Consider the following 24,696-nt stretch of genomic DNA (forward strand, 5'->3'; position numbering starts at 1 on the left):
CAGCTGCACTATAATGACCCACCAGCGCTGTCAAGCTGCACTATAATGAAAAACAAGCAAATATGGATATCATAAGGTGAATGCACCAACTTGTAAGTCGCTCTGGATAAGAGCGTCTGCTAAATTACTTAAATGTAAATGTAAAAATCCATCTGCACTATAATGAACCACCAGCTCCTCCATCTGCACTGCAACGTTGCTAGGTTTTTCACGCTCAACAGTTTCCCATGTGTATCAAGAATGGTCCACCACCCAAAGTACATCCAGCCAACTTGACACAACTGTGGGAAGCATTGTAGTCAACATGGGCCAGCATCCCTGTGGAAAGCTTGTAGAGTCTATACCCTGACGAATTGAGGCTGTTCTGAGGGCAAAAGTGGGGGCAGTTCAATATTAGGAAGGTGTCCTAATGTTTTATACACTCAGTGTACAGGGCACTACTTTTGACCAATGCCCATTAGGCTTTAGTGTACTACTTTTGGCCAGAGCCCTATGGACCCTGATCAAAAGTAGTGCACTATATAAGGAATTTGGTGCCATTTTGGACATAGCCCCAGTCTCCTTGCTGTACCAAGACTACTGCGCCAATTCAATACTGTTGGCGCTACCAAGGTTTCATTATTAATACACAGTATTAACAGGAAAACATACAAATCTGCAGAACTATAACTTAAAACAACAATCAGGGACAGATGGTATTTGGTATTTGTCTTCTTTGTGGACAGTGTTGACTTTGCCTTGCCTTGGCCCTTAGAATTTATTCAGTATGCAAAGTAAAGTGTAAGTCTTTATTCTGAGGATAATAAACAGCTTTGTGTTTTGCACTCCCTTAAAACTTAAACCCCAACTCTGCATCCAAGATTCCAACAAGGCTCCGTCGATGTAACCATAGTACAGTAATTTGGATAAATAGCGAAGATGAAAGTGGGATTTCGTTCTTAACATGCCTTCTAGACTGTTTGCACATTTTTGCTTAAACACCAAAGTCTGGGTGTATTACTACACTCTAAATGCTGTTTTTTGTTGCACTCCTTGAACAAACATTTTACATTCTCCAAATGACTATGTTACACAGACAATCCCCAGATCACACAGGCTAAGTCTTGAAAAATGTAGAAAAGCTGCTACATGGATAGTTCTCCTAAATCACTACAAAATCTGTGTCTAGCTCTTGACTGTACTCCTGCACAAGGACGCAGCAACTCTATGAGGTAAGATATGCATCCATGAAAGAGGAAGAGCCCCATCTCTCTCTCTCTCTCTCTCTCTCTCTCTCTCTCTCTCTCTCTCTCTCTCTCTCTCTCTCTCTCTCTCTCTCTCTCTCTCTCTCTCTCTCTCTCTCTCATATAGAAACTCAGCAAAAAAAGAAAAGTCCTCTCACTGTCAACTGCGTTTATTTTCGGCAAACAAAACATATGTAAATATTTGTATGAACATAACAAGATTCAACAACTGAGACACAAAATGAGCAAGTTCCACAGTCATGTGACTAACAGAAATGGAATAATGTGTCCCTGAAAGAAGGGGGGGTCAAAATCAAAAATAATAGTCAGTATCTGGTGTGGCCACCAGCTGCATTAAGTACTGCAGTGAATCTCCTCCTCATGGACTACACCAGGTTTGCCAGTTCATGTTATGAGATGTTACCCCACTCTTCCACCAAGGCACCTGCAAGTTCCCGGACATTTCTGGGGGGAATGGCCCTAGCCTTCACCCTCCGATCCAACAGGTCTCAGACTTGCTCAATGGGATTGAGATCCGGGCTCTTCGCTGGCAATGGCAGAACACTGACATTCCTGTCTTGCAGGGAATCTCCCATAGAATGAGCAGTATGGCTGGTGACATTGTCATGCTGGAGAGTCATGTCAGGATGAGCCTGCAGGAAGGGTACCACATGAGGGAGGAGGATGTCTTCCCTGTAACGCACAGCGTTAGGATTGCTTGCAATGGCAACAAGCTCAGTCCGATGATGCTGTGACACACCATGTCGGACCATCCACCTCCAAATCAATCCCGCTCCAGAGTATAGGCCTCGGTGTAATGCTCAATCCTTCGACGATAAACGCGAATCAGACCATCACCCCTGGCGAGACAAAACTGCGACTCGTCAGTGAAGAGCACCTTTTGCCAGTCCTGTTTGGTCCAGCGATGGTAGGTTTGTGCCCAAAGGCGACGTTGTTGCCAGTGATGTCTGGTGAGGACCTGCCTTACAACAGGCCTACAAACACTCAGTCCAGCCTTTCTCAGCCTATTGCGGACAGTCTGAGCACTGATGGAGGGATTGTGCATACCTGGTGTAACTCGTGCAGTTGTTGTTGCCATCCTGTACCTGTCCCACAGGTGTGATGTTCGGATGTACCGATCCTGTGCAGGTGTTGTTACACGTGGTCTGCCACTGCGAGGACGATCAGCCGTCCATCCTGTCTCCCTGTAGCACTGTCTTAGGCGTCTCACAGTATGGGCATTGCAATTTATTGCCATGGCCACATCTGCAGTCTTCATGCCTCCTAGCAGCATGCCTAAGGCATGTTCATGCAGATGAGCAGGGACCCTGGGCATCTTTCTTTTGGTGTTTTCAGAGTCAGTAGAAAGGCCTATTTTAGTGTCCTAAGTTTTCAAAACAGTGACCTTAATTGACTACCGTCTGTAAGCTGTTAGTGTCTTAACAACCATTCCACAGTTGCATGTTCATTCATTGTTTATGGTTCACTGAACAAGCATGTGAAACAGTGTTTAAACCTTTTACAATGAAGATCTGTGAAGTCTTTGGATTTTTTATAATTATGTTTGAAAGACAGGGTCCTGAAAAAGGGACGTTTCTTTTTTTGCTGAGTTTATATATAAATATATATATATGCATATGTACAGTATGTGCATATGTATTCCCCCCTTTGCTTTGAAGCCCCTAAAAAGATATGCTGCAACTAATTACCTTCAGAAGTGACATAATTAGTTCAATAAAGTCCACCTGTGTGCAATCTAAGTGTCACATGATCTGTCACATGATCTCAGTATATATACACACCTGTCCCGAAAGGCCCCAGAGTCTGCAACACCACTAAACAAGGAGCACCACCAAACAAGTGGCACCATGAAGACCAAGGAGCTCTCCAAACAGGTCAGGGACAAAGTTGTGGAGAGGTACAGATCAGGGTTGGGTTATGAAAAAATATATGAAACTTTGAACATCCCATGGAGCACCATTAAATCCATTATTAAAAATGTTTAAGAATATGGTACCACAACAAACCTGCCAAGAGAGGGCCGCCCACCAAAACTCACAGACCAGGCAAGGAGGTCATTAATCAGAGAGCCAACAAAGAGACCGAAAGATAACCCTGAAGGAGCTGCAAAGCTCCACAGTGGAGATTGGAGTATCTGTCCATAGGACCACTTTAAGCCATACACTCCACAGACCTGGGCTTTACAGAAGAGTGGCCAGAAAAAAGCCAATGCTTAAAGAAAAGAAATAAGCAAGCATGTTTGGTGTTCGCCAAAAGGCATGTGGGAGACATGGTACTCTGGTCAGATGACACTAAAATTTAGCTTTTTGGCCATCAAGGAAAACGCTATGTCTGGTGGAAACCCAACACCTCTCATCACCCCGAGAACACATCCCCACAGTGAAGCATGGTGGTGGCAGCATCTTGCTGTGAGGATGTTTTTAATTGGCAGGGACTGGGAAACTGGTCAGAATTGAAGGAATGATGGATGGCGCTAAATACATGGAAATTCTTGAGGGAAACCTGTTTCAGTCTTCCAGAGATTTGAGACTGGGACAGAGGTTCACCTTCCAGCAGGACAATGACCCTAAGCATACTGCTAAAGCAACACTCGGAACCTATCCAACTTGTTGGAGCTGGAGCAGTTTTGGCTTGAAGAATGGAGAAAAATCCCAATGGCTAGATGTACCAAGCTGATAGAGACATACCCCAAGAGACGTGCAGCTGTAATTGCTGCAAAAGTTTGCTCTATCAAGTATTGACTTTTTAGGGGGTGAATACTTATGCACGCTCAAGTTAGACGTTTTTTGGTCTTAGTTCTTTTTTGTTTCACAAGAAAAAATATTTTGTATATTCAAAGCAGTAGGCATGTTGTGTAAATCAAATGATACAAACCCCCCAAAAATTCATAAAGTTAACCGTGTGCAGGTATATAGGTGTGTATGTTTAATGTGGAAAAATAGATAGAAATAATTTGTTGCAAGTTGGGGAGGGGGGGTTCACACCTAGCTTGGCTATTAAACACTTCTTTAGTAAAGGTTGAATAGTCTATTGTTCAGCTAATAGCCCATCCTGCTACGCTTGTGAAAAATGATTAATAATACTTTTTCCCCTTTCCACATGTTAAAGACTCCAATTGATAAAGTGTATTTAGCCACATTCGGCCCCAACCCCAATTAATACATTTGGGCACAGTCGATAGCGTGCTGGACTTCGGGCTAGAATGTTGAGGGTTCGAAACCTGTAAACAGGGAGTACAGGAGGGGACTGAGCACGCACCCCTGAGGGGCCCCTGTGTTGAGGATAAGCGTGGTGGATGTGTTGTTACCTACCCTTACACCCCTGGGGGCGGCCTGTCAGGAAGTCTAGGATCCAGTTGCAGAGGGAGGTGGTTAGTCTCAGGGTCCTTAGAATATTGATGAGCTTTGAGGGCACTATGGTGTTGAATGCTGAGCTGTAGTCAATGAATAGCATTCTCACATAGGTGTTCCTTTTGTCCATGTGGAAAGGGCAGTACGGAGTGCAACAGAGATTGTATCATCTGTGGATCTGTTGGGGCAGTATGCAAATTGGAGTGGGTCTAGGGTTTCTGGGATGATGGTGTTGATGTGAGCCATGACCAGCCTTTCAAAGCACTTCATGGCTACAGATGTGAGTGATACGGGTCGGTAGTCATTTAGGCAGTTTACCGTAGTGTTCTTGGGCACAGGCACTATTGTGGTCTGCTTAAAACATGTTGGTATTACAGACTCGGACAGAGAGAGGTTGAAAATGTCAGCGAAGACACTTACCAATTGGTCAGCGCATGCTCGCAGCACACGTCCTGGTAATCCGTCTGGCCCTGTGGCTATGTGAATGTTGACCTGTTTAAAGGTCTTAGTCACATCAGCTGTGGTGAGCGTGATCACACAGTCTTCCGAAACAGCTAGTGCTCTCATGCATGTTTCAGTGTTATTTGCCTCGAAGCGAGCATATAAGTAGTTTAGCTCATATGGTAGGCTCGTGTCACTGGGCGGCTCTCGGCTGTGCTTCACTTTGTAGTCTGTAATGGTTTGCAAGCACTGCCACAGCCGACGAGCGTCAGTGCCGGTGCAGTAGGATTTGATCTTAGTCCTGTATAGAAGCTTTTCCTGTTTGATGGTTCGTCAGAGGGCATAGCGGGATTTCTTATAAGCTTCCGGGTTGGAGTTCCGCTCATTGAAAGCGGCAGCTCTAGCCTTTAGCTCAATGCAGATGCTGCCTGTAATCCATGGCTTCTGGTTGGGGTAGGTACATACAGTCACTGTGGAGATGACGACACTTATCGATGAAGTCAATGACTAATGTGGTGTATTCCTCAATGCCATCGGAGGAATCCCAGAACATATTCCAGTCTGTACTAGCAAAACAGTCCTGTAGCTTAGCATCTGCTTCTTCTGACAACTTTTTTATTGATCTAGTCACTGGTGCTTCCTGCTTTAATTTTTTATTGTAAGCAGAAATCAGGAGGATAGAATTATGGTCAGATTTTCCAAATGGATGGCGAGGGAGAGCTTTGTATGCGTCTATGTGTGTGGAGTACAGGTGGTCCAGAGGTCTTTTTGCTCTGGTTGCACATTTAACATGCTGATATAAATTTGGTAAAGCGGATTAAAGTTTCCCTGCATTAAAGTCCTCGGCTACTGGGAGCACTGCCTCTGGGTGAGAGTTTTCTTGCTTGCTTGTGGCGGAATACAGCTCATTCAATGCTGTCTTAGTGCCAGCCTCTGACTGTGGTGGTATGTAAACAGCTACAAAGAATACAGATGAAAACTCTCTCAGTAGGTAGTGTGGTCTACAGGTTATCATGAGATACTCTACCTCAGGTGAGCAATAGCTTGAGACTTCATTAGATACCGTGCACCAGCTGTTGTTTAACAAAAATAAATTGTCCGCCGCCCTTTGTCTTACCAGACGCTGTTGTTCTATCCTGCCGGTACATCGTAGAACCAGCCAGCTGTATGTTGATATTGTCGTCATTCAGCCACGACTCCGTGAAGTAAAATAATTTACAGTTTTTAATGTCCCGTTGGCAGTTTAATCTTCCGCCTGACTCGTCGATTTTATTCTCCAAAGATTGCTTGTTTGACAGTAGAATTGAGGGTAGTGGGGGTTTATTCGATTGTCTAAGAATTCTCAGAAGGCAGCCCGCCCTTTGGCCCCTCTTTCTCCGCATCCTCACATATCACGGGGATCGGGGCCTGTTCCCGAGGAAGCAGTATATCCTACACGCCGGGCTCGTCAGATTCGTGAAAGGAAAAAAGGATTCTGCTAGTCCGTTGAGAGAAATCACAGTCCTGATGTCTAGAAATTATTTTCGGTCATAAGAGACGGTAGCGGCAACATTATGTACAAAATAAGTCAAAAAATAAGTTACAAACAACGCAAATAAAAGAACAAAAAAACACAATCGGCTGGGGGCAGGTAAAACATGCACCTTCTTCTCCGGCGCCATCAAACTCTTTACCTCCTCCAAGCTAATCAGTAAGCTAATCACCCAGGGACTGAACAAATCCCTCTGCAACTGGATCCTGGAACTTCCTAATGGGCCGCCCCAGGTGGTAAGGGTAGGCAACAACCCATCCACCACGCTGACCCTCAACAAAGGGGGGCTCAGGGATGCATGCTTAGTCCCCTCCTGTACTCTGTTCACCCACGAGATTTGGCATGGGTCCTCAGATCCTCAAAAATGTATACAGCTGCACCATCGAGAGCATCCTAACTGGTTTGCCTCACCACTTGGTATGCCAACTGCTCAGCATCCGACCGCAATGGCGCTACAGAGGGTAGTGCGTATGACACAGTACATCACTAGGTCCGAGCTCCCTGCCGTCCAGGACCTGTCAGAGGAAGGCCCAAAAATTGTCATAGACTCCAGCCACCCAAGTCATAGACTGTTCTTTCTGCTACCGCATGGCAAGTCTGGGACAAAAAGGAACCTTAACAACTTCTACCCCCAAGCCATAAGACCGCTGAACAGTTAATCAAATGGCTACCGAGACTATTTCATTGACCCCCCTTATTTTATTATTATCTATAAAAAAAATTGCACTGACTTTGTTGCATAGGCTCAATGTACACTCAGTAGACTATAACCACACACCCACACATATTACACTGACACTCCAACACACACACAAACATGAACAAACACACAAAACACACACACACACATACATTCACATTCCTTCACACTCTTCTCACAACCAGATTGGTCAGACGGAAGGCACTCCTCAGTAGAAGGCACATGACAGCCCTCTTGGAGTTTGCCAAAAGTCACCTAAAGACTCAGACCATGAGAAACAAGATTATCTTGTCTAATGAAACCAAGATTTAACTATTTGTCCTGAATGGCAAGCGTCACGTCTGGAGGAAACCTGGCTCCATCTCTACAGTGAAGCATGGTGGTGGCAGTATCATGTTGTGGGGATGTTTTTCAGCAGCAGGGACTGGGAGACTAGTCAGGATCGAGGGAAAAGATGAACGGAGCAAAGTACAGAGAGATCCTTGATGAAAACCTGTTCCAGAGCGCTCAGGACCTCAGACTGGGGTGAAGGTTCACCTTCCAACAGGACAACAACACTAAGCACACAGCCAAGACAACGCAGGAGTGGCTTCGGGACAAGTCTCTGAATGTCTTTGAGTAGCCCAGCCAGAGCACGGACTTGAACCCAATCGAACATCTCTGGAGAGACCGGAAAATAGCTGTTTAGCAACGCTCCCCATCCAGCCTGACAGAGCTTGAGAGAATCTGCAGAGAAGATTGGGAGAAACTCCGCAAATACAAGTGTGCCAAACTTGTAGCGTCATACCCAAGAAGACTTGAGGTTGTAATGGCTTCAAAAGGTGCTTCAACAAAGTTCTGAGTAAAGGGTCTGAATACATATGTAAATGTGATATTTCCTTTTTGTGTAGATTGATCAGGGGGAAAAACTATTCATTACATTTTAAAATAAGGCTGTAAAGTAACAAAAATTTGAAAAAGTCAAGGAGTCTGAATACTTTCCAATTGCACTGTATCTTCGTTATTGTTATTGTTATTGTTATTTTCCTTTAGTTTCTATAGCAAATTTTTCTTACTTACCTTTTTAGAACTCTGCATTGTTGGTTAAGGTGTCGTAAGTAAGCATTTCACGTAAAGGTCTACAACTGTTGTATTCGGCGCATGTGACAAATAACATTTGATTTGATTATCTTTCTCTCTCTCATTGCATTCCTCCATCCTGATGGTAACGATGTGATTTGACCCACGGGCATCCGCGGGGCGGCATGGGGGCCGGGAAGGACCCTCCTATTGCCTCTCCTTTTTTAGGAAGGTAAAAAAGGCAGGGGGCACCCCCTGTATTGTGGGGGCATCTGGCATTAGTAATACAGCCCTGTGTAATGGTCTCTGTGGTATCTGGCCTCTTTCTCGACCAGTGAGCTGTGCAGCCTTGAAGCACTGCCCAGGCATTCTCATGCTAATACACAAATGGCTGACAGCAGATGGGAAACATTTGGTTCTTGTTCACTTGTAAAGTAATAATGTGCCTGTTATCATTATTTTACTTTCTGCTGTTCCGCTCTGTATTATAAAACAGAGAGACAGAAAGTTTGCAATGGAGGCCATCTTCCTAGGTGGCCTGACGCAGAGAGAGGGTTGAGTTTACGTGTGACTGTTGGGAAATGGAAAATCTAAGGAGAGTGATGGAGAGACAGTCCCAAATTTTTCTCAGGTTGACTCAGTGAAAAAAACAACACATTTTAGCTCCAGAACAAGGGTAAACCACAGTCATTTAATTATACTATAAGGAAAATGTTAACAATGACTTATTAAAACTGTGTGTGCGTGTGTGTGTCTGTGTGTGTTTTTGTTGAACTATCCTTGTGGGTACTAAAAGTCACAAGGATAGTTAAACATGTAACATTCGGATAAGTGGGGTAATTTTGTCGGTCCCCACAAGGTAAAATGTTATTTTAGGCTTAGGGGTTAGGTTTAGGGTTACAATTAGGGTTAAGGTTAGGGATAGGGTTAGGAGTTAGGGTTAGGTATCATTTTAGGGTTAGAGATGTGGGGTTAATGTTAGGCTTAGGGTTGAGGTCAGGGTTAGGTTAAGTGTTAAGGTTAGGGAAAACATGATTTTGGATGGGAATCAATTATTTGGTCCCCATGAGCATAACAATATGCGTGCGTGCCACGCACGTGTGTGTGAAAGCCCATGAGATAAGGGAAATGGTACCCTCCCTACTGTGATTTTATTGGTTCCTGACATCACATAGGCTACCTTTGCTAAAAGTTTACGCAGACTAATTGGCTGAAGACATGACATTCTTCCTCTCTGATGTTTTGCAGAAGTTTGATACAACAACCACAATGTGGAGTAGACAGAGGTGCTGAAGTTGCCATTGCCTCGTCTTTTTGACCTGGCATTACGCATGGACATTTCATTTAAACAATAAACAAACATAGCCTACATGTCACCTTTTAGTCGTGGCTAGGCTACTTATAATGCTGTTTTGTTAATAAAGGATTCGTTTTATGCGGGATTGCCAGCCTATATAAACAGCATTTGACCTGCCTATTCGACAGTTTTTGTTTTATGTTGACATAGATTTACACTATTATTTATTATAAGGAGAATAACAGCTCGAGCTCTGGGACACATGTGAGTGTTATTTTGGTGTGATGCGTGTGCGAGGTCTAATCCACTGCTGGATAAGGAGCGAGCTCCGGTAGCCTAAGAGCTGTCCTCTCTATTTCTTAATGGCAAGACCCAAGAAAGTCTGGTTAGCATGGCTGTGGCTCCTGAACCGGCGACCCAAGGACCGTTATGGCTTTTAGAACAGTCTATTCGGACTCCCTGTCCGGAAGCATTTTCAAGAAATTCGTGGTCATGCTGTGTTCTCTCCTCACCTCCATGTACCTCCTCCACTGCCTCACGGACCACTGTAGCAGCATGCCCACTCCGGTGAAAGCCTCCAGCCAAGTCGTGGGCTTTTTCGCATCGGAACTACAAGACTTGAAGTCGCTGAGGAGGAAAAGACTGTTAAAGAAATGGACCACGGAGTCCAAGGCGCGCTTGAGCTACGAGAGCGCTGACGACACTAAACGGATCTCTGAGGACTCCCGGTTCGACGATACTGATAAGGGACAGGTTTTGTACGAACCGGGACCTCAGGTGGACAGCGATAGCGAGAACCGGGAATTGTCGCGTGATATACAGCTTTCTTTGGATGACATCATTTCTTCGAAGAGATTGTCACATCGGTTTAAAGTGAAGACGGGAAGTACTGGTAAACTCAGTCCGCTTGGGGAAGGGAGAAAGGAGCTGCCCCAGGCGCTGATCATCGGTGTGAAGAAAGGAGGGACGCGCGCGCTACTCGAGTTCCTCCGCGTACACCCAGACCTCAGAGCGGTGGGAGCCGAGCCGCACTTCTTCGACCGTAACTACGAGAACGGACTGGAGTGGTACAGGTAAATGTAAAAAACAACAACATTAAATATAGGTGGAATAATAATACTTTTTATTGTTATTATTATTATTATGAGTAGTAGTAGTATTAGTAGTATTAGTAGTAATATTAAAAAGATTATGTGCAGCCTATGCCTTATGTATACTTTTCCCAAACTAACTGCTGAGTTAAATAGTGTTTGCTGAAAAGTTTACAAAGTTGTGCTTTTAAATGCAACGCCAGTGCCTCTCACTGGCAACACTTGTTCACCATTGGAATAATTAAAATGGCCCAGGTTTTATAGCACGCTTCTTTGCTATTACTTTGTTGCATTTTCTATTTGAATTGCCTTTTATACAAGTTTATAGTCATCTTTTGATTACTGTATATATATATATGTAAATAAAGATATTTACTTGTAAATCATGGATAACCTGGTGCTCTATAGTTCTACTTTATTCAGCTGTACAACCAGTGTCAACGTTGTGGGAAAGCTCTAATCACACCAAAATATTTCTTATAATTCACTACGGATTCATTCGATATTTTCTGTATCCTAAAATGGACACTGCATAATTATGACCTATAGACTAACGAGATGGTTGTCCTACCCACTTATATATTGTTTACATGTTCATTTGTAACAGTAGTTTACATGCCTAAGTAGACAATCTAAGCAATAAGTAAATATTTTATTAATTTATCAAAACTTATCTTGGTGAATTTCGTTAAACGAATCTACTGTCTGCTTAATGGCAGAGCTCTGCTATAATATCACCTTATAAAATGTATCAGAAAAAAATTCCTAAAGAAATATATGACTATTAACATAAATTAGGACACTTTCCATATGAAATAAAGTAAATACATCCAATGTAAAATGTTTTACCTAATTGCTGTCTTGTAAAGAATATAATATAAAAAATATATAAAAAAAAACAACAATAGAACATGTGTTTTTCATAGGCCTATTCAACATCACCAACAGTTGAATTGGGAGCTAAAAGTAAACATTTTCAATTTCAAGGGTTATATGGAAAAGGGTTATATGGAAAAGGGTTATATGGAAAAGGGTTATATGGAAAAGGGTTATATGGAAAAGGGTTATATGGAAAAGGGTTATATGGAAAAGGGTTATATGGAAAAGGGTTATATGGAAAAGGGTTATATGGAAAAGGGTTATATGGAAAAGGGTTATATGGAAAAGGCCCAGATTTAAGTAACAAGCAAAGTACCGCTTCCAAAGTGAGTAGCACTTTATTAAAGTGCTGATGGAGTCGGGTCAATGTCTGACCTGAAATAAATATTCTGAACAAACTCTAGATACACATAATTACACACAGACACTCGCTCCCCCTCAATCCCCTCTCTTCTTTAAGATTTACCGTATTTTATCTCACTTCTCTCTCTATGTGTTAAATGGATTTGTGATTGATTTTTATCAGTAGCTTCATGTTCATGTGTGTGTGTGTGTGTGTGTTCTCTCTCCGGGGGATAATGTCTCTCCCCTCTCACTGTGTGTGTGTGTGTAACGGGGCATTGCCGACACTGCAGCTCTGTTAGTAAGAAGGAGTAGGGTTATAATGAAGAGTTACCTGAGTGTCTCCAGAGTTAAAAATCACCTTTTGATTGAGTTAACACCAAGCAGCTCACTTTAAAAGCCTGGAGAAACTTCTGCTCTCACCCGGGCCCTTCCCTCAAACTCCCCTTCCAGCCTTCGACCCCCTCTCATACATTAGCTATTGCATGGAATTGGGTCCATGGGCTCCAAGGAGAAACTGAAAAAACTCAACGTCAGGGCCGGTTACGCTTAATGCCTTCCATTAAAATGGGGAACGGGCCCTTATATTGAAATGGCCGGAGCAGAAGAAATAAAGAAGAGCTCCAACAACGTGACTGACTAGTCAACCTGAGGGAGTGGATCTGCTGTGTGGAGGAACACTCCTGTCAACTCTGTTTCAAGGAGTCTGCGAGAGAGACCCTTTATTCATGGTCTTTGTGTGTGGACGCTTTTGATAGGAAGTACCAAAAAGCTATGGAAATGTTTTCCTTCTCTTTTTTTGTCTTTTGAACTGCTGAATGGAATGGCAACAAAAAAAAATCCACAGATTATAAAACAGACAACCATTTGATGAATGTGTGCAAATGAATAAGAAATAAGGAAACAAACGGTCCAGCGCTATTAATTCATCCTACTTGTCAAGACACATTTAATTAATCCTACTTGTCAAGAAACTGTTAATTCATCCTACTTGTCAAGAAACTGTTAATTCATACTACTTGTCAAGACACTGTTAATTCATCCTACTTGTCAAGAAACTGTTAATTCATTCCACTTGTCAAGACACTGTTAGTTCATGCTACTTGTCAAGAAACTGTTAATTCATTCCACTTGTCAAGACAATGTTAATTCATGCTACTTGTCAAGACACTGTTAATTCATGCTACTTGTCAAGAAACTGTTAATTCATTCCACTTGTCAAGACAATGTTAATTCATGCTACTTGTCAAGACACTGTTAGTTCAAGCTACTTGTAAAGACACTGTTAGTTCATGCTACTTGTCAAGAAAATGTTAATTCATTCCACTTGTCAAGACACTGTTAATTCATGCTACTTGTCAAGACACTGTTAGTTCATGCTACTTGTCAAGACACTGTTAGTTCATTCTACTTGTCAAGACACTGTTAATTCCATCTACTTGTCAAGACACTGTGAACTCATGTTACTCGTCAATACACTGTTAATTCAATCTACTTGTCAAGACACTGTTAATTCATTCTACTTGTCAAGACACTGTTAATTCATACTACTTGTCAAGACAGAGACAATTAATTACACTTGTCAAGACACTGTTAATTCATGTTACTTATCAAGACATTGTTAATTCATAATACTTATCAAGACACAGTAAATTAATTATACTTGTCAAGACACTGTTAATTCAATCTACTTGTCAAGACACTGTTAATTCATACTACTTGTCAAGACACTGTTAATTCAATCTACTTGTCAAGACACTGTTAATTCATTCTACTTGTCAAGACAGAGTCAATTAATTACACTTGTCAAGGCACTGTTAATTCATGTTACTTATCAAGACACTGTTAATTCTTAGTAATTGTGAAGACACTGCTAATTCATTATACTTGTCAAGACACTGTTAAATAGTTCTACTTGTCAAGACACTGTTAGTTCATTCTACTTGTCAAGGCACTGTTAATTCAGTCTACTTGCCAATACACTGTTAATTCATGCTACTTGTCAATACACTATTAATTTATTCTACTTGTCAAGACACTGTTATTTCATTCTACTTGTCAAGGCACTGTTAATTCAGTCTACTTGCCAATACACTGTTAATTCATTCTACTTGTCAAGACACTGTTATTTCATACTACTTGTCAAGACACTATTATTTCATTCTACTTGTCAAGACACTGCTAATTCATTATACTTGTCAAGACACTGTTAAATAATTATACTTGTCAAGGCACTGTTAATTCAGGCTACTTGCCAATACTTGTAATTCAATCTACTTGTATTGACACTGTTAATTCATGCTACTTGTCAAGACACTATTAATTTATGCTACTTGTCAAGACACTGTTATTTCATTCTACTTTTCAAGGCACTGTTAATTCAGTCTACTTGCCAATACACTGTTAATTAAATCTACTTGTCAAGACACTGCTAATTCATTATACTTGTCAAGACACTGTTAAATTGGTCTACTTGTCAAGGTACTGTTAATTCAGTCTACTTGCTAATACTTTTAATTCAAACTACTTGTATTGACACTGTTAATTCATTCTACTTGTCAAGACACTATTCAGTTGTGCTAATTGTCAAGACACTGTTATTTAATTATACTTGTCAAGACACTGTTATTTCATTCTACTTGTCAAGACACTATTACAGTTTTTTACAATCCCTTTGGCACTAATTTCAGAACCTTGTGGTCATGTTTCAAAACTCTAGACACAAAACTCAAAATGGTCATCACTTGTAACACAGGCTGTCCAATGTTCAAAACATTGCATTGTGCATTCATATCTTTAAAGAAACCTTGCACTTGCTGAAGCATTGGTTCAAATAACTAATTTATCATGAAATACCATAGGAACATTAATTTAGATCACCCACACACAAGATACCGCTAGTTTCACTGTGTAGTTGTTCGTTCAATCTTTAAATATTGTAGAACAAAATATGTGATACATGTTTCATTATGGCACTACACGTAAATACATCACTGTAAAAGGACTAGTAAAGAGAATACTACAGACACAGTGGAATCTTCGAACAAAATATGAAATGTATTGATGAAATACAATAACATCACTCATAGGTTTCTTTGAATCAAAGCCAAAATAATTTCCTAAAAATAAAAAATAAAAATACAGTAAAACATCAACTGCAGTGTTCCTCACCTGGCTTACTGTAATAAGCAAAACAAAGGATTGATTACTGTACTTCTATATTTCCCTCAACCCTGTCTTGTGGATTTGTCCATAGGTTCTAATCCACATTTCAATGGATGTTTTCATTAGCCAAACCTCTTGGGAAGAATCTTTGGGCATGGTGAATCCAGGCCTGACACTGGTTTGCCGTGATGTCATTGCATGCGTCATCCATGGCCTGGAGAAGGGTGGCTTGTTCGTGTGGGCGCCTATCATATACCTTCCACCTCCATGGGGAGAAAAATTCCTCAATCGGGTTTTAGGAAAGGAGAGTATGGGGGTAAGTACAGGGTGGTAAGTTGTGGATGGGCCTGAAACCATGCTTGCACCATTTGAGCATGCTGGAACCTGACATTATCCCACACAATGACATAGGTCATGCCATCAGCTCTACAGACCTGATTTAGTCCATCAAGGAAGGTTACATTGGAACAGCGAATCATGTGGCTGCCTGCAACTCAATATATAGAGTATATAGAGTAGAGAGCTTTAGTTGTTGTTTGACCAAACATTAGAACGGGCAAGATGCGTAATCTAAGGAACTTTGACCGTGGTATGATTGTTGATGCCACACATGGGGATTCCAGCATCTCAGAAACAGCTGCCTTCCTGGGATTTTTATGCACTACAGTCTCTAGAGTTTACAGAGAATGGTGCGATAAACAAAACACATTCAGTGAGCGGCAGTTCTGTCGGCAAAAACACCTTGTTAATGAGAGAGGTCAGAGGAGAATGTCCGGACTCATTCAAGATAACAGAAAGGCCACAAATGCTCAAATAACAGCTGTTTAAAACAGTGGTGTGCAGAAGGGCATCTCTTAACGTACAACACCGTGAATAATTCAGGCTGTTGTGGAGGCAAAAGGGGGTCCTACCCAGTACTAGATAGGAGTACCTAATAATGTGGCCGGTGAGTGTACAGTAATGTCAAATCTGGAAACATGGTCTGGAAAGTGGTACATGGGACCATAGAAACAGTGTCTGATAAAGAATGATGATGAAATATTACATCCATAGATAATGTAGTCCAACTGGTTCATGTTCCACGGTAATTGGTGTCAATGGATCTCGTTATCCTGAAACTTTCATGATCTAAACATGGAATATTGCATTAAGAGTAATTCAACAGGTACTTATCATTTTGAGCAGTTGTATTAATTGATAGTTAGATCCTTGTAATGAAATGAATAGACAGTCATCTCAGATGTAATGTATGAATTGCATTTTGAAATGGTAATACTTTGATGTTAAGTTGTGTCATTTTGAACTGGTGATTTTAGTTCAATGAACAAATGATTTTAGCTTTATGTGTATTGTATCCAAGCAATTGGTAAAAGTGTTAGAGTTTTGAAAAATTAGTGAGTTTTGTGTCTAGAGTTTGGAAAATGACATCAAGGTTCTGAAATTAGTGCCAAAGTGATTGTAAAAAACTGTAATTCACACTACTCGTCAATACACTGTTAATAATCCTACATCGTTTGTGTATTGTTTCACAATTCTAGACCATCTTTCTATAACTGTTTTTGTTCTAGAAAGATGGTCTCGGTGGTAGTGGGAACAAGGCCATGGTTTTCTATAGCTAATCACTGTGGCCAATTTTCTGGATTTATGTGATTATTTTCATTACTGTGTGTGTGTGTGTGTGTGTGTGTGTGTGTGTGTGTGTGTGTGTGTGTGTGTGTTCAGTCACAGCAGCAGCAGGTATTGGGTTGATGGGATGAGGGACTTATGAGGGGCTGTGGTAGAGGAACACCTGGGGTAGGCTACACGGGAGAGATACAGGGTTGGAGATAACAGTGGCTAGTCACATCTAGGAGGAGAGAAACATTTCCAAGCTGAACTATGTGTTCTATAACTAGTGTGCTCTAAGTCATTTGTAGCCAATGACTTCAGTGACTTGGAGTGACCTCGAGAGGCTAGCCCGTGTCACACAGAAAGAGAGAAACAGTGTGTGTGTGTGTGCGTGCGTGCGTGCGTGCGTGCGTGTGCATGCATGTGAGCGTGCATGTGTGTGAGTGTTTCTGTTGTGTGTGCGTGTGTGTGTGTGTGTCTGTGTGTGTGTGTGTGTGTGTCTGTGTGTGTGTGTGTGTGTGTGTGTGTGTGTGTGTGTGTGTGTGTGTCAGATCGAGGGAGATTATCAGTGGTCTTTTATGTCTTCCATTTCCTAATAATTGCTCCCACAGTTGATTTCTTCAAACCAAGCTGCTTACCTATTGCAGATTCAGTCTTCCCAGCCTGGTGCAGGTCTACAATTTTGTTTCTGGTGTCCTTTGACAGCTCTTTGGTCTTGGCCATAGTGGAGTTTGGAGTGTGACTGTTTGAGGTTGTGGACAGGTGTCTTTTATACTGATAACAAGTTCAAACAGGTGCCATTAATACAGGTAACGAGTGGAGGACAGAAGAGCCTCTTAAAGAAGAAGTTACAGGTCTGTGAGAGCCAGAAATATTGCTTGTTTGTAGGTGACCAAATACATATTTTCCACCATAATTTGCAAATAAATTCATAAAAAAATCCTACAATGTGATTTTCTGGATTTTTTTCCCTCATTTTGTCTGTCATAGTTGAAGTGCACCTATCATGAAAATTACATGCCTCTCTCTTCTTATTAAGTGGCAGAACTTGCACAATTGGTGGCTGACTAAATACTTTTTTGCCCCACTGTATATTATTTGTCCACGGCATACTTACTATACTCCATCCGTACATAGAGTACTATATCCCATAAAATACTCTGTCATGTGGTATACTCTATCAAATAGTATACTCTATCCCATCTCATACATTGTGCTCAAACCCATACTTAGTATACTGTATCCCATTGTATACTCTATCCCATAGTATACTCCATTCCATAGTATATGCTATCCTATATCATACTCTATCCCATAGTATACTCCATCTCATAGTATGCTCCATTCCATAGTTTACTCTATCCCATAGTATACTCCATCTCATACTGTCACAATACAGAGGCGGATGCAAGATGCAAGCAACGATGGTTTAATGAAACAGTTTACAGCATCAACAGGACAGACAGAATATACTCAGACGGAATCCAACCCAGGGCCTAGGGCGCATCCTCTGATGATAGCGTGCTGAGAAATCCAAGGGAGTGTGTCCGGCTGGGTAGGAAGGAGCACAGCAGATAATCCACACAAGGGCGGCGAGAGAATGAGCACTGACACACGACACAACCTCAGGGAAGAAACAACGATCTGACAACAAGAAACACAGGTTACAGAACATATAAAGGGGAAGATAATTAATTCCAGCTGGCGCAGACAATCAGGCCAAGATTGGGAACCACGCCCACACAAACCCGGGAGAGAGAGAGAGAGAGAGAGAGAGAGAGAGAGAGAGAGAGAGAGAAAAGAGAGAGTGAGGCAGTGGATTCATGAACCGTGACAATACCCCCCCCCCTAGGAACGCCTCTTGGCGTTCCCAGGCAAATTTACCTGTCGATTGAAATCATCGATAAGGGAGTGATCCAGAATGTCCCTAGCGGGTACCCAACTTCTCTCCTCCGGACCGTAACCCTCCCAGTCTACCAGGTACTGGAATCCGCGTCCCCTCCTTCTGTTCAAAATCCGATTGACAGAAAAGGTGGTCTCCCCATCAACAAGTCGTGGCGGCGGGGGAACCGGGACCGGCGGGTTAATGCGTGCCTGAAACACCGGTTTTATCTTGGACACATGGAAGGTAGGATGAATTCTCCTATACGCCGGAGGAAGCTTGAGCCGGACCGCCACCGGACTAATGATCCTGGTGACCTTGAACGGCCCGATAAATTTGAGGGCAAGCTTGTTAGAAACGGATCGGAGTGGAATGTTCCTCGTAGAAAGCCACACTCTTTGTCCAACGACGTATACCGGAGGCTTCGACCGGTGGCGATCGGCCTTAGCCTTGGTGCGCGCCCCCACCCGGAGGAGAGTCTCACGGGCTCTGCTCCATGCGTGATGGCACCTCTGGATGAAAGCGTGAGCGGAGGGAACAGTGACCTCGGACTCTGTACTGGGAAAGATAGGTGGCTGGTAACCTAAACTACACTCAAACGGAGAGAGACCCGTGGCTGCCACTGGCAACGAATTGTGAGCGTACTCAACCATAGAGAGTTGTTGACTCCAGGAAGAGGGGTTCTTAGAAACCAAACATCGCAACACTCTCTCCAAATCTTGGTTGGCCCTCTCCGTTTGACCGTTGCTCTGGGGATGAAACCCTGAAGAAAGACTGACACTCGCTCCCAGTAACCTACAAAACTCCTGCCAAAACTTGGACACAAATTGGGGCCCCCGGTCAGAAACTACGTCCATCGGCAGGCCATGTAAGCGAAAGACATGATCCACGACCGTTACCGCTGTTTCCTTGGCAGATGGTAATTTAGGCAAGGGAATAAAATGAGCCGCCTTCGAGAACCGGTCCACCACGGTCAAAACAACCGTCCTGCCCTGGGAGGGCGGGAGACCGGTAACAAAATCTAGCGCGATGTGGGACCAGGGTCTCGAAGGGACCGACAGCGATTGGAGTAACCCATCTGGGGGTCGATTAGAACTCTTCCCAGTGGCACAAACCGAGCAAGCCAAGACAAAACTGTGAATGTCACGAGCCATCAGCGGCCACCAAAAGCGTTGCTTCACTAAAAAGCTAGTACGGCTGACTCCTGGATGACACGCTACGTTGGAGCAATGCCCCCACCGAATAACATCGGACCGACACCCCTCCGGCACAAACAACCGATTAGGCGGACAACCGGGCGGAGGCGTTACCCCTTCTAAGGCCGTTCTGACCCTCGATTCAACCTCCCATATAAGTGTGGAGACCACTAGGGTCCTGGGTAGGATGCACTCGGGAGTGGATGGGCGTTCGGAATGGTCAAAAATGCGAGAAAGGGAATCGGGTTTGACGTTCTTGGAACCCGGGCGATACGAGAGAGAGAAGTCAAAACGTCCGAAAAAGAGTGCCCACCGCGCCTGCCTGGAGTTGAGTCTCTTGGCTGTTCTGATATATTCCAAATTCTTGTGATCGGTCCAAACTATAAAAGGTACCCCCGAACCCTCTAACCAATGGCGCCACTCCTCCAGTGCTAACTTTACTGCCAACAACTCTCTGTTGCCAATGTCGTAGTTGCGTTCCGCAGGTGATAACCGATGGGAAAGGAACGCGCAAGGGTGCATCTTGTTGTCAGAAGCGGCACGTTGGGAAAGTACCGCACCTACCCCCACCTCTGAAGCGCCCACCTCCACCACGAACTGACGCGAGGGATCGGGAGCTATGAGGATGGGGGCCGAAACAAAGCGGCTCTTGAGTTTGACGAATGCAGCCTCGGCTGTATCGGTCCACCTGAACGTCACTCTGGGGGAGGTTAAGGCGGTAAGGGAAGCGACTATCTGGCTAAAGTTGCGAACAAAACGCCGGTAGAAATTGGCGAATCCCAGAAACCTCTGTAGGGCCTTACGGGAATCTGGGCTTGGCCACTCCACCACAGCCTTAATCTTGTCAGGATCCATGCGAATACCTTCAGTCGAGACGATGTAACCTAGGAATGGAACGGATTGTGCATGAAAAATGCATTTCTCCGCCTTGACAAAAAGTCCATTCTCCAACAACCTCTGGAGCACTCGTCTGACGTGCTGACCATGTTCCTGGAGAGAAGAAGAAAAAATCAGTATGTCATCCAGGTAAACATATATGAACTGATCAATCATATCTCTCAGCACGTCATTGACGAGTGCCTGGAAAACCGCTGGGGAGTTGGATAGCCCGAAAGGCATGACCAAATACTCGAAATGCCCTCTGGGGGTGTTAAACGCTGTTTTCCATTCCTCCCCCCTCCTTATGAGAACCAAATGATAAGCATTACGTAAATCCAACTTAGTGAACACAGATGCTCCCTGTAACCTTTCAAAGGCTGAGGACATTAACGGTAAGGGATAGGTATTCTTCACTGTGATGTTATTCAACCCACGGTAATCAAAGCAAGGACGCAGAGATCCGTCCTTCTTCCCCACAAAGAAGAACCCCGCCCCCGCTGGAGAAGAGGAAGGACGAATGAATCCAGATGCCAGAGAATCAGAGATGTATCTCTCCATAGCATCCCTCTCAGGAACAGAGAGAGAATATAACTTACCCTTAGGCGGAGACTCACCTGGCAATAATTCTATTGCACAGTCATAGGGACGATGCGGAGGAAGAGAAGCAGCACGGGACTTACTGAACACCTCCTTCAGGTCGAGGTATTCAACGGGCACGTTAGACAAATCCACTGCCTCCTCTAGAAACACAGAATCAGACACAGATGAACAAGCCGACACTAAACAGGACTCAAGACACTTGTTACTCCACATGGATATAGAGTTCTGACCCCAGTCAACTCTGGGGTTGTGTTGGGTGAGCCAAGGGTGGCCGAGAACTAATGGTGCCAGAGGTGAGTCCATGAGTAGAAATGATAATGTCTCAGTGTGATTGCCGGAAGTGATGAGTGTGATAGGTTCAGTGGTGTGAGAAATGTTGGGGAGTTCTTGACCATTGAGAGCGTTGACGGATATCTTGTGCGTGAGTGAGGTGATAGGAATCTGGAGCTTGTGAGCGAGCTTGAAGTCCATGAAATTACCCTCTGCTCCTGAGTCCAGTAAGGCTTGGGTGTCGTGCGTGTGGGTGGCCCATCTTAGTCTTACCGGGAGGAGGGTGGATGATGAGGTCTTCTCTATGGTGACACCACCCGATAGTAGCCTCATACTTACTACCGGGCTAGATCTTTTACCGGGCAGGAATGGATAAAGTGGTCCGCTCTACCACAGTAGAGACAGAGTCCTTGGGATCTCCGCCTCTCCCTCTCCTCCCGAGAGAGGCGAGCTCTTCCCCGCTGCATGAGTTCGTGAGCGAAGTCTGAACTGGCCGTGTTCCCGCCGCTGGCATGCCAGTCCTCCGTGTTGTTATACGGTCTGTTAGGGCATGCTCGGCGGCCAATACGACTCAGACGAGCGTCGACCCTCAAGGCTAATTCCACTAGTCCATTTAAACTCCTGGGAAGATCCAGAACATAAATCTCCTTCTGAACCCGGTCCTCCAGCCCATGCAGGAACATGTCCCACTGCGCCTCCTCGTTCCACTGACACCCTGCAGCCAGAGTGCGGAATTGAATGGAATATTCCGATACTGAACGGTCTCCTTGGCGAAGGTCAGCGAGTAGTCTGGCCGCCTCCCTACCCGCCACGGCCCGATCGAAGACTCTTCTCATCTCCTCGGAGAGTGTCTGGAAAGAGGTGCAGCATGGGTCCTGGTTCGCCCACACCGCCGTTCCCCAAAGAGCCGCTTTGCCGGATAGCAGTGTGAGTACGAATGCTACCTTAGACTGTTCCTGGTTGAAGGTCCGTGGCTGCAACGAGAAATGCATGGAACATCTCGTAAGAAAAGCTCTACAATAGTCCGGATCACCTGAATAACCCTCTGGTGTCGGTAGCCGTGGCTCTAGCTGAGAATCCAGCTCTGGCGGGGCGTGTGGAACTGCCGGTGTAGGTGGCGCAGCGAGACCCCTCAGATGTTGTAATTGTTGGGTCAGCTGGGATACCTGCGTCGCCATGGCTTGTACTGCCCGACCTGTGCTGGAGATGTTCTCCTCTTGTTGATCCATTCTCGTGATACTGCGGGAAATGAATTCGGTCAGACTCGTTGAACTCGCTGCATCCATGATGTGGTCAGATCGTTCTGTCACAATACAGAGGCGGATGCAAGATGCAAGCAACGATGGTTTAATGAAACAGTTTACAGCATCAACAGGACAGACAGAATATACTCAGACGGAATCCAACCCAGGGCCTAGGGCGCATCCTCTGATGATAGCGTGCTGAGAAATCCAAGGGAGTGTGTCCGGCTGGGTAGGAAGGAGCACAGCAGATAATCCACACAAGGGCGGCGAGAGAATGAGCACTGACACACGACACAACCTCAGGGAAGAAACAACGATCTGACAACAAGAAACACAGGTTACAGAACATATAAAGGGGAAGATAATTAATTCCAGCTGGCGCAGACAATCAGGCCAAGATTGGGAACCACGCCCACACAAACCCGGGAGAGAGAGAGAGAGAGAGAGAGAGCGAAAGAGAGAGAGAAAAGAGAGAGTGAGGCAGTGGATTCATGAACCGTGACACATACACAGTATACTCCATCTCATACTTAGTATACTCAATCCCATACATAGTATACTATATCCCATAATATACTCCATCACATGGTATACTCTATCCCATAGTATAATCCGTCTCAAACAAAGCATACTCCATCCCATACTTAGTATACTCCATCCAATACATAGTATACTCAAACCCATATTATACTCTATCCGATAGTATACTATATCCCATAGTATAATCCATTCCATAGTATACTCCATTCCATAGTATAATCCATTCCACACTATACTCTATCCCATAGTATACTATATCCCATGTTAAACACCATCTCATACATAGTGTACTCCATCCCATACTTAGTATACTCTTTCCCAATAATAGTACACTATATCCCATAATATACTCCATCACATGGTATACTCTATCAAATAGTATACTCCATCCCATAGTATACTCCATCCCATAGTGTACTCCATCCCATAGTATACTCCACCCCGTAGTGTACTCCATCACATAGTATACTGTATCACATTGTACACTCCGTCCCATACATAGCAAACTCCATCCCATACATATTATACTACATCCCATACATAGTACACTCCATCCCATGTTATACTCCATCCCATATTATACTCCATCTCATACATAGAATACTCCGTTACATAGTATGCTCCATTAACACATTGTATACTCCATCCCATAGTATGCTTAGTATGGGATGTAGTGTATTATGTATGGGATGGAGTATACAATGTATGGGATGGAGTATACCATGGGGTAGAGTATACTATTAAGGTTTTGGAGTATATTATGTATATGATGTAGTGTACTATTTATGGTATGTAGTATACTATTTGTGGGATGGAATAAACTACGTGTGTGATGGAGTATAGTATGTATGGGAAGGAGTATACAACGCATGGGATGGAGTATACCTAGGGATGGAGTATACTATGTACGGGATAGAGTATACCATGGGGATATATTAAAGTAGTATACTCCATCCTATAAATAGTGTTCTCCATCCCGTACATAGTATTCTCCATCCAATACTTAGTATACGCCATCCAATATATAGTGTGCTTCATCACATACACATTATAGTCCATCCCATAGTACTCTCCATTCCATATATAATATACTCCATCCCATAGTACACTTCATCCCATACATTGTATTTTCCATCCCGAAATATGCTCTATTTTATACATAGTATACTCCAGCCCTTACTTAGTTTACTCCATCCCATATGTAGTATGCTCCATCCCATAGCATACTTCATCACATACATTGTATACTCCAACTCATACATAGTGTTCTCCATCCCATAGTTTACTCCATCCCACAGTATGCTACATCCAATAGTTTACTTCATCCCATAGAATAATCCATCCCATTTTATACTCCATCACATACATAGTATACTTC

General features: G+C 43.5%; 1 protein-coding gene across 1 annotated transcript in view; it reads left to right on the forward strand.

Moving 5' to 3' along the window:
- The first annotated feature begins 9,609 nt into the window (after positions 1 to 9,609).
- LOC139571493 (heparan sulfate glucosamine 3-O-sulfotransferase 3A1-like) overlaps positions 9,610 to 24,696 on the forward strand; it is a 130,790-nt gene continuing 115,703 nt past the window's right edge. The window contains exon 1 of the mRNA XM_071394420.1: positions 9,610 to 10,695. Within this exon, the coding sequence (XP_071250521.1) occupies positions 10,052 to 10,695 (644 nt within the window). The 5' untranslated portion in view covers positions 9,610 to 10,051. The remainder of the gene's footprint in view (positions 10,696 to 24,696) is intronic.

This window comes from Salvelinus alpinus, chromosome 3 (genome assembly GCF_045679555.1).
Source record: "Salvelinus alpinus chromosome 3, SLU_Salpinus.1, whole genome shotgun sequence".
Taxonomy (NCBI): Eukaryota; Metazoa; Chordata; class Actinopteri; order Salmoniformes; family Salmonidae; genus Salvelinus; species Salvelinus alpinus.